At 40.6% G+C, this 13,864-nt stretch overlaps 1 protein-coding gene across 1 annotated transcript in view; it reads right to left on the bottom strand.

Moving 5' to 3' along the window:
- Positions 1-2,022: 2,022 nt before the first annotated feature.
- Positions 2,023-13,864, bottom strand: part of LOC129710026 (vesicle-fusing ATPase-like) — a 186,838-nt gene continuing 174,996 nt past the window's right edge. Inside the window, exons 20-23 of the mRNA XM_055656713.1 lie at positions 5,065-5,175; positions 4,023-4,079; positions 3,083-3,214; positions 2,023-2,321 (exon numbers count right to left, since the gene is read on the bottom strand). Of these exons, the coding sequence (XP_055512688.1) occupies positions 2,023-2,321; positions 3,083-3,214; positions 4,023-4,079; positions 5,065-5,175 (599 nt within the window). The remainder of the gene's footprint in view (positions 2,322-3,082; positions 3,215-4,022; positions 4,080-5,064; positions 5,176-13,864) is intronic.

Below are 13,864 nucleotides of genomic sequence, written 5' to 3'. Positions count from 1 at the left end.
TTCTGGTGTGCTGCTCATTCTTACCTGGACACCCAAACTCATTGATTGTGATTTAACATAATGTTACTGCTCTTCTCAGTCCCATTGAACTGGTAGACTTTTAACTTCCAACTCCTCCACAGGTCTTCTGCAACTGGTTGCCCTTGTTTGAAGTTGCTGTTCTTCACATGTAGGAAAGGCAGTGAATGTTAACTGATGAGCCGGGTCTTGTTCATATCGGCTGTCTTTGCACTAATGTCAATGGGGTACTAACCAGGAGCATCAACTCTGGCTGGGAATCTCAAATGCTCTTGTCAGGTTTAAACCAGGTACTTGATGACATTGTGTGTAGGAAGTCTGAAGACCCAAAACGTCACCTGTTCCTATTCTCCAGAGATGCTGACTGACCCTGCTGAGTTATTCCAGCTTTTTGTGTCTATCTTTGACTTGATGACATTGTTAGGTAGGCCCAGCCCACTCTCAAATGTTAGCATAAACTGGGGCTTTAAAACGTAACCTCTGTATTTTCAGCATTTACTGTACATCTCCTAACATTGAGTCACTAAACAGAACTGTTTTAAACCCCACTGCAGGCCGCTGAAACACCTTCCAAAGTTCACAGAGTTTTGTCAGATGAATAGGGAACAGGTTTTGCAGCATTCAGCAGCAGATAGACTCATTCAATGGCTGAGTATTGATACTTGCTCAGAGGTGACCCCACTGGCAATTCTGGTCACGTCAGCATGGCAATGACTCAGGACAGTTTGAGGACTTTGGAGAAAGAGGCAGAGATGTGGCTATCTCTGAAGCATCGACCATGAGTCTTCAGAGACACCACATTCTAACCAGATAATGAGACATATACTTGGACTATGGATGGTTGAGATACGTGATTGAAATATTGCAGGAAAGGCTTCAGCACTGCAGACTACCTGCAAGTGCGGGCAGCCATTGCCTGGCCTCTCGCAAAAAAACAAACTGCTGGATGAACTCAGCAGGTCAGGCAGCATCTGTGGAGGGAAATGGACAGATGGGGTTTTGACGAGAAACCCTTCTTCAGACAGCATCTATAAGGGCTGTCCTTAAAAAGCAAAAGGCCCATTCCTCAACAGAAAAGGTTTCCGCTCCCACAGGAGAAAGCAAGAAGAGGAGATAGGCACAAAAAGCTGGAGTAACTCAGTGGGTCAGGCAGCAGCTCTGAAGAAAAATAATGGGTAATGTTTTGGGTCGAGGCCCTTCTTCAGATGGGAGCAATCCCTCCAATTCAATACTATTGTTGCTGATCAACCCTTAGCTTCATCTCCTTCTCCCTGCCAGATTGTCCTTGGCCTGATCCCTCAAAGTTACATTAATTGTGGATCATCACAAAACTCTTCTGATGGAAAACGTTCACTTCCTGGGAATGTACTAGACACATTCATCCACAGAGGAAACAAACCGCTGGGCATTTTCCCCAACCAGACCCATCAGGAGGATGGTTCACAGGAGACACAGGTCACCCTCTACTTCCCCGACTCCTCACTCCAACTCCCAGTCCTCCTGCAGTTGCTATTCTCTGCTAGAACCAGATCCTCTGGAGAATGTGACTGAACTTCTGGAAATTACACTGTGGTTCCAGCAGCTTGTCGGAGATTACTCTGCACTGCATGCCCAGCTGGTGGGGACGTTTTCATCATCACAGACTGTGTGCTGTAAGCTGCACATCCTCGCAACCCACTCCAAAGGAAAAGCAGCAGGTGAGCTGGCGCCTGAGGGACCTGATGCTTAGGCTGACGTGCAGGAATAGGCGAAGGATGAGGAAGGCAGCCGGTGGAATTCCCAGCAGAATGCCAACAGCCTCCTCTGCCAAAATAACAGGGGAGGGAGGCATTTAGTGCCTGGGCACCAAGGGACTCTGTGACAGAGAGCCTTTTCATAAAGATATTAAATCAAGGACTCCAATCCAGGCAGAATTACCCTCTCTGCACACCAACACTAATCAGCCAAAAGCCCAGGTATCACCTAATCATCCCTCACATGCTTCTGTAGGACCACCTGCACTTATCATATCACCCCAATGACTGAACCCCTGATCCATTCACTGAAGTTGCTCAGTAGAACTGCTTCCAGCTGTGCTGTATCATGAGGGCATAAATCTTGCTCAAATGAGTGAACATTCTCACAGCTGGAGGGGATAGCTGGAGCCACCTCCTGCCAGACTCTTCCAAAGACTGTCTGGTGGGTGTCCTGGTTCCTGTGACACAGGATCCTGGGCTGTAACTCATTGATAAGAATACCAGGTCTCGCACCAAATCCAGGAGCACTCTTACATGCTTCATGCGAACTAGGAATTGCATTGCACCCTGGTTTATGTGACAATAAATTAACCTGAATCTGAATTGTCTGTTCTGATTAGCGTTCTGTGGACATTAAGTACCAATATTTCAATCCTTAGACCAAAGGTCTATCCTCAGACACCAAATGAGCCCACAGCGCAGACTGTATTATTAGAAGATCAGACATTCCTCAAACTTGAAGCCAACTGAGAAAACTAATGCGTGCCCCTCCCAACCTCTTTATCAAACAGAGGCACTCTCTGTTTTTTGGAGTTAAACAGTTTCTCACCACTTCAGGTATGCTGAGGAAGATTATGTTCGCAAACTGGGGTCAACTCAAACTCATGAGTTCTAGGATCATCAACAGGAATGCAGCTCAGTGCATCATTGGATGTGGGGAGGAGATTTCCCCTGGCAAAAAAAAAAAGCCTAGCACCAGGGGCTTCTACTCAAATGCATTGTATTAAAAAATATCTCTCACAAACCACTTTCTTGAACACGATCTGGGCATCTTTGCCAGAATTCCATGTCCCAGAACCCTTCAGCGTTCTTGCCACTACCATCCTTTCAAACCAGCTTGCAGAATTGATTCCACTCACTTACCCATCACAGAAGTTAGACTGTTTAAGAAGGAACTGCAGATGCTGGAAAATCGAAGGTACACAAAAAAGCTGGAGAAACTCAGCTGGTGCAGCAGCATCTATGGAGCGAAGGAAATAGGCAACGTTTCGGGCCGAAACCCTTCTTCAGACTTCAGACAGAAGTTAGACTAACTGGTCTGTTTTTACTTAGTTTATCCTTCTCTCCTTCTTCAAACAGCACAATATCTGTGTGGAATTTTGCATGTTCTTCTTCCCATGATTGTGTGGGTTCCCTCCAGTTATTCCATTCCTCCCACATCCCAAAGTCATCCCCGTCAGCTGGTAAAAGACAAGAGTGTAGAGTGAGTATAAGTTGGCAAGAGTATAAGTCGGCAAGAGTATAGGGTGAGTATTAGAAGGTGGAGGGAATTTCTGTGACAATAATATGAGATTGATGCATGTGGGTGCTTGAGAGTTGGCATGGACTTGAGAGTTGGCATAGTCTCTTTCTGTGCTGTACAATTCCATAATTCCCAATCCTCCAATCCTATACATCACACATGTAGCTGGTAGTGACTGAAATTTGATGCTCAGAACCTCTGTAATTTCACCTCTTACATTATATATCCACTTCCCTTTGCCTCTAGAGCTCCAGGAAAAAGCAAATGAATGCACAAGCCCTGGGGTCCATCATTCTTGGTCAGTACAGAGATTCACAAGCTCTTCTCAAACACATGCCTTTTCCAGATGTACTGCATTGAGCAAGTGTTCTAGTATTTCTCTCCTCCTGGATTTGGAACCGCCACTGTCTTTCTGAAAATAGACAATCCCTCAGAAGTTCTGTGCTCATCTTGTGTGTAGAATTACAGGGCAGGATAGGATCACTTCTCTGCCAATTCCCTCATAAATGCATCCAATTCTTACAGCTTCTTTATCAATGGCTTTGTAAAAGGGCGACCCTTCAGTGTTCCTTAACGGAAACTCTGTGAACTTGAATATCTTTGAACTTTCCTTTCTGCAGGATATGAACAACTCCATATTCAAGGTGTACACTTCACTGCCTGGACTGTAGACAGTCTGAGTACTTGATGTCTGTAACCACTAACATCAGATTCCAGGGAAACTACATGAGACGAAGATCCCTCACTTGCAGGGGCTTGTGAACCGTCTGCAATGTGCACGTCTTCCATGTGTATTGATGAACCTGTCAAGCACAAATGTCAGACACGTTTGGGCTTGACAATTCAACCAGTGTGCCTCAGCAGCTATCAGACCTTAACATGTGTACGCTCACTGGTTGGCCATTGTGAAGGATTAGCTGCTTCCAGACCTTTTTCTATGGTGTTTGATGCATTAGTTCTTTCCCTCATTGATCCAGTACACATTGCCTCTGCCGTAGCCATCTCTGATTTATTGGGCCCTTGGATGCCCGTCCAACACCACCCAATCTCATTCCTTCTCAGGCATTGCCCACCTCGCCCAAAAGGAATAGCAATTTGTTTTAGTAGTTGATAAACCCTGTGAAATGGTGGACTCCACCAATGCCCATCAGACTTGGTATTTCCATCACTGCCTTCATGAGGACTGGTTGCTGTCCCTCTGTGAGATCACATGGATCACCATGCAAACAGCAGATTGCTCTTCAATTGCATCTCTCCCTGCTTCTGTTCAGGTATATTGCTGGTTGTACACCAGTTTATCTTCTCCAAAGACTGGAACATCAAGCACAATGGTCTTCTCACCAGCAAGTCCTTCACACACCTAATATAGTCTTTACTGAACCTCTGTGGATGGGGTATCAACCTAAACAGACTCCACTGTTCCCAATACCTCCCAAAAGGTGTGCTGAAAGTCATTAGAAACAAACCGCTATCATGCCCAACTTACCAATATCCATTTTTCACATCCAGCACAATGAAAGCCTTTGTGCTGCTCAGATCTTCAGCGCCATATTCAGATTATGCAACGCCTCATCATGTTGGCTATTTGCATATCTCGAGCTGGATAACATGGGTTATTGGGAATTCCACTGGTGTGGTGATTGCTCCCTCCATCAGTCCTTCCACATCAGTTCAGTTCCTCTGTGCCATCAACAAGAACATGTCTTGGAACATTTTCAGTTGTTTACACTTATCCCAACTCCAATACTCCAATGTTATTTCCTCTCGAGCTTTTCATTTCCTTCATACCTCTGCCAATTAATTCAGCAACGGTTTCTAAACTCTCATCTAGTTCCTGATGTATGGTGATCTCTTCTATTTTCTGGATGGAAGGCTGCTGATGTTTGTCATACAGTTCTACTGAAGCACAACAAACATGGTGTACTTCTTCCCACTTTTTGGAATTTGGCTTTCACCTTGGGGTTAGCCAAGTGGTACGACTGTCATTATTAACACTTGTGTTTTTTAAGCTTCCTTGCAAACTTATGAAGGACAATATATGTTCCACTACTTTTCACCTGGAAATGTAACCGTTCTCCTCCCTCTGGATTCACTGTAGCAAAGAACTGTATTAGATTCTTGGCCAAACCTGTGCAGGCGACTTGTTCTGTATTCTCCAAATCTGAATTCAATTTGACTTTGATCTCACAACTCATATTTGCCATGACTATCGCTTCTTATTTTCATCTTCATAAATGCACCCGACTCCATTTCAGTTTCATCTGCTACAACGTTTGTTAGCTCCAAGTTATTTCTGATGCCATCCTGGGTTCCTTCCACCCTCTCTCAACTAGAGCTCATGAACATTTTAATCAGCATTTCCACTTGATCAAGTCTTGTTCACCAAGTACTCATATGCTCATCGATTTGAATAACTAATTTAAACCAGTGTTCTTACCTGTGAACTATCTACAATCCTCCAATTCTTGTCTCTCATACATCCACCATTTTAAATCACATAGCCAATGGCTACCATATCTCAAGCAGCCAAGCACCAAGTTCTGGAATTCTTTCCCTCAACCACTCCATCATGTTCTCCCTCGTCTCTTTCATAATTGGCACTGACTAAGCTTCCCAGTAAACTTTCTTAGTAACTTTGCAGCTTAGTATCAAATGTTACTGATAACACCTGTGTTAACTGCCTTGGAACAATTCACTTTAGCAATGTAAATTTAAATTATTTTTGTAATATATTGTCTACACCTATAAAGTATGACGGGTATGAAAATCTCCCCCAAAAACTAGGATCACATTTTCCTCGTGAACTTCCATTGATTCTAAACCATTATGAGGCTCTGATAGACACAAAATGCTGGAGTAACTCAGCGGGACTGGTAGCGTCTCTGGAGAGAAGGAATGGGTGACGTTTTAGGGTTGAGGGTCTCAACCCAAAACATCACCCATTCCTTCTCTCCAGAGACGCTGCATGTCCCACTGAGTTACTCCAGCATTTTGTGTCTATCTTAGTTTTAAACCAGCATCTGCAGTTCCTTCCGACACATTTTGTGGCTCTTTTCTTTATAACCTTCTCTTCAGTGACAAACCTCTGGCTAGGATCCACGCTGCTTCTTCAAAGGGTAAATGCAAATACTACATTGGATTCAAATGCGTTAACACCAAGCTGAGGATTTGTACCGATTCATTTGTATGTAACTAAAATGCAAACAGTCTGAAAAAGGTTGGCTTTAAAAAGCAGGCCTTATTTGGACACAGATTTTCCAGCCTCATTACGTTACTACTGAATATTTTCTGAAATATTTGCCACTGGCAATAACAACAGATGAACTACACAAGTGGAACAGAATAGCACCTGCATGCCCTGCAGCCTTTTGTTTTGGCAATTAATTTGATTTGCTCTTTTTTCGCCTTTGTAGAATTTCTTTCAATACTCGGCTTCCCTGGTTGTTTCAGTACTGTTTATTTAGAGCTAACAAGCAGTGGATATCAGTATTTGCTGCCATTTCACAGTGAAATACAAAATGAGTGTACAGTGTGTTGGAAATGAAGTGCAGAAACATATCCAGCTCAAAATGGCACCCAGTCTGCGGTAGCAAAGTACCACAGACAGCTTTGAGATTACTGACCAGTTACATCCAAGAGAAATGCAGATATTGATGGAACAGCGAAAAATTGATTTTCCCCATTGCACAACTCACTAATGTTTTGAAGTTTAGCAGTTTTAAATAAATCATTTTGCAGATATTGCACAGAACCACACACATCTATGAGCATGTGCCTTTGCTTGGGAGGTTTGTGAAGAACCCACTCTACCAGGCAAAGTTAATTTCAGTCTCATAAACCTATTCTTTGGCATTATACCAACTCACCTTGCATCTGCACAAGATGGTACTTTTTGGAATCTATTCCTGTTTCTTATGAGAGCAGCTTGCATGTGTCCTTAGTCTTCATCATGGAGCACAGAAACATGCTTTTTGGCCTACTGAGACCAGACTGACCATCAAGAAACCATTTGCACTGATTCCTGGTGCCATGAATTATATGAGTTTATTATCTACCACAATAGTACATAACATTTATTTAAACGTATACTTCCACTGTTAAGATTCTTTGGCCTAATCTTTGACAGTCTTGAAAATGTCAATCAGACCCTTTCATCTAATTCCCTGTTATGTGGCAATTAAGATTTTTATCCCCACCTCCATCTGCAAGATCTGAAGGCCCTGACAACTTCCATATACAAATGGAGAACAATCAACTTTAGTTCTATACAGAAATAAATGTAAGCAGTTCCATCACTACTAGTGATTAAACTCTCTCCGACAAACTATGCCGAAACAGCCTTTGTTCTTTTCAGTGCCATCTTCACCAAGTGCATAAATTTGACCTGGGTTAAAATGTCACAGATTGCCAATAGACTCATGGACATTTAAACATCCATAACTCTGGCGCAACTTCAATTCCGTGAGATATGGCTCTAATTTTTAGATGAGTCCCTGCAGTTTTAGATTTCTCAACCTGCAGGAATAGGCCAGTCAGACTGAAACTCCATAGTATTGTTTATTTGTGTAATGGCAATTTAGGTAATGGAACGTTATACCCTTATGGAAATTACACATCACAATTAAAAACAATTGAGAGATGAAATAAAAATTCACGTTTATGGAATTTGGGAGGAAAAAAAAAACCCCAAACAAACACAGAAAGCCAAACAAATGTCAATTCTTTTCATGTGTTCGTGTTGAGACAATCACTGTTTGGACGGTTTTCGAGGAACACAACTCCTTCATGCGCTAAACTTCAAATCACTTCTTAAGCACTCAAAGTTGAAGAATATAATCGTAGTTTATGTAATCTCACTTTACCTGAATATTTGAAGTCCAGGTGTCACTTTGGTTTGTCTACACTGTACTTCAAGATTCTTCGTCATGTGCTGCCCTCATATTCTATTTATGAGCTTTTGTTCACAGCGTTGGTGACACTTCAAACAGAAGGTACCCAACAAAATCTGTCATCTGAATCTTTATTGCATCACAGCTGCATTCAACTCTACATTAAACAGCTTTCAATAACAGTACATTTTCACTGTAAAAAGATTTACATCACGGTAGAACAGAATTAATTATAACTTGGGACATTGGATGAGCCATAGATCTATGAGACTATTTAAGCACCATCAAACGATGCCCATGCTTATGCTCATTAATTTACACCAATATTTCACCTCAACACAGAAGCTTTTTTATAACAATTGTTTTTTTTTTTAAATACTTACAGATTGGAAACAGCACAGAAATAAATAGTCATGAAATAAAGTTGCATTTCTCCAAACAAGATGTCAAAACATTTATCAGTAGATATCTGCATTCAAGGTTTTAGTTTGATCACTTCCATTGTATAATTTTCAAACTTGCTAAATGGACAATAACTTCAATTGGTTATCACAGAATGCTGGTAAATGCTAAAAGAAAATGTCTTGGCCCAATCGTTTCTTGTTCACAATGCAATACTGTGACTCACCTATTGGTATACACTACAATTTGAGTATATTAATTAACCTGTGTAGCATCTGCAGCATTATAAAATGACAGCTCCTAGATTATGGGCTATAGATCAAGGATAAAGTGAGAAGACACTCAGCAACCTAACTATCCTCCAGCAGCCCAGAAGCACACTCACAAATACTGGATCATGATTTCTCTTCACAGCAACATTTGCATCATATCATCTTTGGTGACTGAAATAATGGTTGCAGAAGGGGCTGAAAGCACTATACCATTCCAAAGTGCTTGGATGCAGATGTACGGACATACCAAGCCTGGCTGGACACTGATTTCCCAGTGTCATCTGATGCATCAGGAAATTTGTTATGATTAGGAGCTGTACCTACTTTTGCACTCAGCCAACCAAGAGAGATGCAGTTAAGATCTCCATTATTCTTCAAGTTTTCTTTCAAAAAGAGTTTGACACATGAAAGTTTTGCAAAAATATTTCTGGAACCCGAAAAACAAATGTGATGATTACCCAAATCAAACAATGAATCCTCTTTCCAACCTATGGCTCCTGCAGTGCACAGGGAACCAGAAATAGAATACAATTCTAATTAGCTTACTCTATATTTCCATAGTCGCATCAATTATGATATGGCCTGTCCACTTAGACTGCAGCTGTACATGCTGGATAGGTGAGAGAATCTATTCTCATGATTGAGATCTGCACTGAATCGGATTCACACAAATGCAAGAGTGAGGGGGAAGTGGAGCGACAGAAAAATAAGGGTCAGGTGCATTAAATATTTCACAGATGGCCCCAAATAGCATAGTCACAATTCATGGTAATCACACAAGCAGAACGACAATAACAAAAGCATTTGAATATTTAAGTGTGTCAAAAATAATGCTTCGATTTATATTGTACATTAAAAAAAAAAGAGTAGGCTCCATCAAATTGTGGACAGAAGTTTGAGAAGAAAAATTGAAGTTCGTTAGATTTTAAAACAATATTGCAGACATGTTAAGAACACACAAGGATGAAAGACTGATACCATCTCTGGAATTTTAGCTATAGAAAGTCAAACAGATGCTGTCTGAAGTAAATTTAGTCTGTGAGAATCAAAGGGAGTTCAGCAATACTACACACAGAAGGATGCACCAGTGCAGCCAAGCCATTGGGAATAAAATTGCATGCAAATTCCGGTTGTGAGATTTTCTGCTTCTCTCAATCCCAATAAAACAATACATTTTTATCATCCACGTACAGACCAATCCAACATATTGCAAATTCCAATGCTCATCTTTCCGATAACGTCAATTAGTTTCTAAGTGTACAATTTAACAAAATAATGTTCACATTAAAAGGTCTAAGATTTGAATTGCAGTGAAGAGGAATCCCTGATCTGCATCGTAACAAGTGAACATATCCTTAAAAATGCCTGGTGCATGTCCAATACTAAAATCAATAAAACCAAGAATGCCGATGTCTATGTTGTATATATATATATATATATTTTTTGTTTTAATTTAAGACATTTAAGAGGAGTTTCTTTGCAAGGAACATGCAAAATGCTAAGGGTCTTTAGACTCAAGATTCCTTTCTTCTTAGATGACCAATTGGTGTCTCTTCATTAGATGTGATTCACAGTGATGACCAAATGGTCTTTCCTGTTTTTATTGCCAATGGTCCCGGAGATATTGGTCGCTCCCTTCAGTTTCACCCAACCTACACCCCTCTGCGTTCCCGGCCATGTCCCAGCTCCCCGGGCACTGTAAGATATAATATAGAGAAAGTGCACTGAGAAATATTATAGGGAAGCAGTTTCCAGTTATTGGGCAATTCATAAGTTGTTTGTTAACTCCGAATCAATTATTTCAATATTTTCCCAAGCATTTTTACACCCAGTTTCTTCAACACATTTCAGACAATCCAAAAGATTTTTCTGCCCACAATACATAGAAGTTAGTCAAGAAATGGGTGGCAAGCAGTCGGCGCGTCGTAGGGTGGGGTGGTCCTGACGTCTCCGGCCAAAAACAAAAAGAGTGGGGTTGTTTGCAGTTGCAGAGGGAGGGGGCAAGGGCAGTACAGTTCCCAACCTTCCTTGTTCTTTCACGGAGAGAGACCCACACAGAACTCCTTGTTACACGTACAGGTGATTCAGGTGTTCTTGGGGTGGCCATCTGAAACACTTGTCGCCGTAACCAGGATGGAGAGGTATGATGCAATCACTTCCAAAGTTCTGTACACCTCTTACACTGTACAAACAGTATTCTGCATAAACAAAGACATTAGACATAATCGCGCAGACACCGGGATCAAGCGCAAATGTGATATGAGAGCAACCAATGAAAACCTACATTCAGAAGCAACAAATGAAAACCTACCAGAAATTCTGTTCAAGCCCTGGTGTTTAAGGAACCAAAATCCAGAACCTGAATTCTGGAGCTAACTCAATGGTGGCTGAGGTAACTTGTGCCAAAGGTGTTGACAACTAATATTTACACAGAAGAGCAAACTGGAACTTTTTAGCGAAGTCTTCTCCCAAATTTTCCCTACTTGCTCCTCTTCTCCTAAAGGCATCAGTTCTAACTAAAAGGCATTCTGACGCCATCAACTGAATTTCAGCTGTCAGAGATGAAGGCATTCTAGACACAAGGCAAACAGACATGACTACAATACTACTTTTTAGTAACCAGTGATAGAAGTAGTAAAGATAAATGTTGAAGTGCAAATCTGAACATTAGTGGGAAACCGACAGATGTAACAGCTTGAAATGTGGAGGAAGGAACTGCAGATGCTGTTTTAAACCGAAGCCAGACACAAAATGCTGAAGTAACTCAGCAGGACAGGCAGCATCACCGGAGAGAAGGAATGGGTGATGTTTCGGGTCTCAACCCAAAACGTCACCCATTCCTTCCCTCCAGAGATGCTGCCTTCCCTGCTGAGTTACTCCAATATTTTGTGTCTATCCTAGATAAAACAGCTTGTCTGAATACATGGGGTGCATGAGAAGGGAATGTTGACAGGATATTGATTGATCTTATGGTTTTTATGCTAATAACTGGCTATACGGTTATAGCACGAGTATATAATACAAACTTTGTAGCAAGAACCACTAGATAATGTATTGGAGTAAAAATGCCCAATGACTTCCACTGACCATCTGCTCCCCTCTTAACGCAGGGGATCGACACATTTCAATGGAGTCGCAGAGACCATTACTGACTTGATCAGTTCTCTTGTACCAGATAAAGCACCATCTTAGACTTGAGGGGAACAGGCCATTAATTCCTCTTGCAGGAATCCTGTGCTATTTCAACCATTCATTGACACATCTAAGCTAGACCATCAATTACTGCCAATGGACAATTATTGCAGGTAACTTTTCCTGGGCCCTCTACAATTCTTTGAGAAAGAAAATTAGCTTGAAACTAGAGAGAAAAAATCCACACATTTCAAAGGAGCAAAAAATTATATATTTGAAATTACTAAAAATACTGAATTTACCTTTTATTATTTTTAAACATTCTATTTTACATTTAAGCAACTAATTATTTTTTCTACATTAAATTCAAAGCTAATTATGTAGGAAATTTGCTCAATAATTTCAATCTTAATCAACAAATCCCCCAAAATAATTTGCCTCCAAAATGCAATTTATGTACTTGAATAATTTCTGCCACTGAAATTATCACATTCATGTTTCATCATCAAGAATATGTGATCAAAAGCAAGTGATTCTCAAGGCTAGCAATGGGTACACAGTAAGAGAATGTTATAAAATATTAGGAGTTAAAATGCATGCATAAAATACAAGATAAAAACAACTGAACAATTTTAAGATGATGTGGACTTCTATGGTTAAGCCAAAAACTGATGAGCACATTGGAATTTACAAAGCTCTCCAGCCAAAACAACAATTAAATGAAGAATGACTCAGGACTCTTGCTTAACAATTCGACTTGGGGGATCTGAATGTGCAGTGTTAGACTTTGTAACTTTCACCAAACATCTAGACTTAAATCCAGCCAAGACTGATCAAGGAGGAGCACTCTCAGTGACTTTTAAGAATTTCACTTGAAATAAGTACAAATAATTTAACATTTACAGATAAATAATCACATATATAAAGGCAACCAAACTTCAACTATTAAAATTATACAAATTAATTTTACTCCATTTAAGGTAGTCACCCTTGTGAATGTGAATCGTGAATTTATAGTGGCACAACTAATCGAAGAATATGCAAGAAACATTAAAGGAAGAAGGCTTTTGTTAAGGGGGCAGTATCCAGATGACTTTCTTTTGTTTTAACATAATTATTTTCCACTTCATTGTGCCAGTTTTCATTTGAGAAATAATTCCGCTCTTTGGATTTTTCTGACCTGTATATAATCCATATATCTACTAAATTCCTCATGAGGGTTACAATGAGGATTACCCAACATTTTGTGCAACTTCCAAATCCAAATCTTCCTGCTGCTCATTGTGAAGTCAGGGAGCATCAAGTTTACACAGAGGCAGCAGAGGATAAATGGTTTTGTTTGGGAATGAGTTAAGGTGAAATAGCTGTATTCCAATGGCCAAAGATTTTTTTAGAATTCCCTATCTGAGAGCTCTGATGGATGTCATTAGCTGATTATATTGATTTTTGTAATTGATGGCAAGGATGTGGGGAGACATCAACATGGAAGAGATGCTGCCATAATCTTACTAAATTTCACAGCAAGTTTGAAGGATCGAATCCTGCTTGTATGCATAAATTAGGAGCTGGAATAGATCTTTGACCTCTGAATTGTTCCTCCTTTCCATCAGATATTGCTGATCTGATCCCAGCCTAGATTCCACGTTCTTGCTTGTACTCTCTTTGAACCCAAATATTGGCTTCTATTCTACATGTTCTTCAACATTCGAGGTGGGAATAATCTATAAAAAGGAATATATTTCATTTTTGCATCCCAACTTCTTGGGGTCATTCATTTACAATGATATTTGTCATTTGGGGTACACATCCTCATATACATGGGGTGAGAGCTTGCAGTGCAAACACTAATGAGGGTTGTTAATCTATTGGTATATTAAGAGTAAAAAGGAGATT

Source organism: Leucoraja erinacea, chromosome 27, assembly GCF_028641065.1.
Source record: "Leucoraja erinacea ecotype New England chromosome 27, Leri_hhj_1, whole genome shotgun sequence".
NCBI classification, from domain to species: Eukaryota; Metazoa; Chordata; class Chondrichthyes; order Rajiformes; family Rajidae; genus Leucoraja; species Leucoraja erinaceus.
Note: the sequence above shows the minus strand (reverse complement) of the source record. Positions and strands in the feature narration are given on the sequence as shown.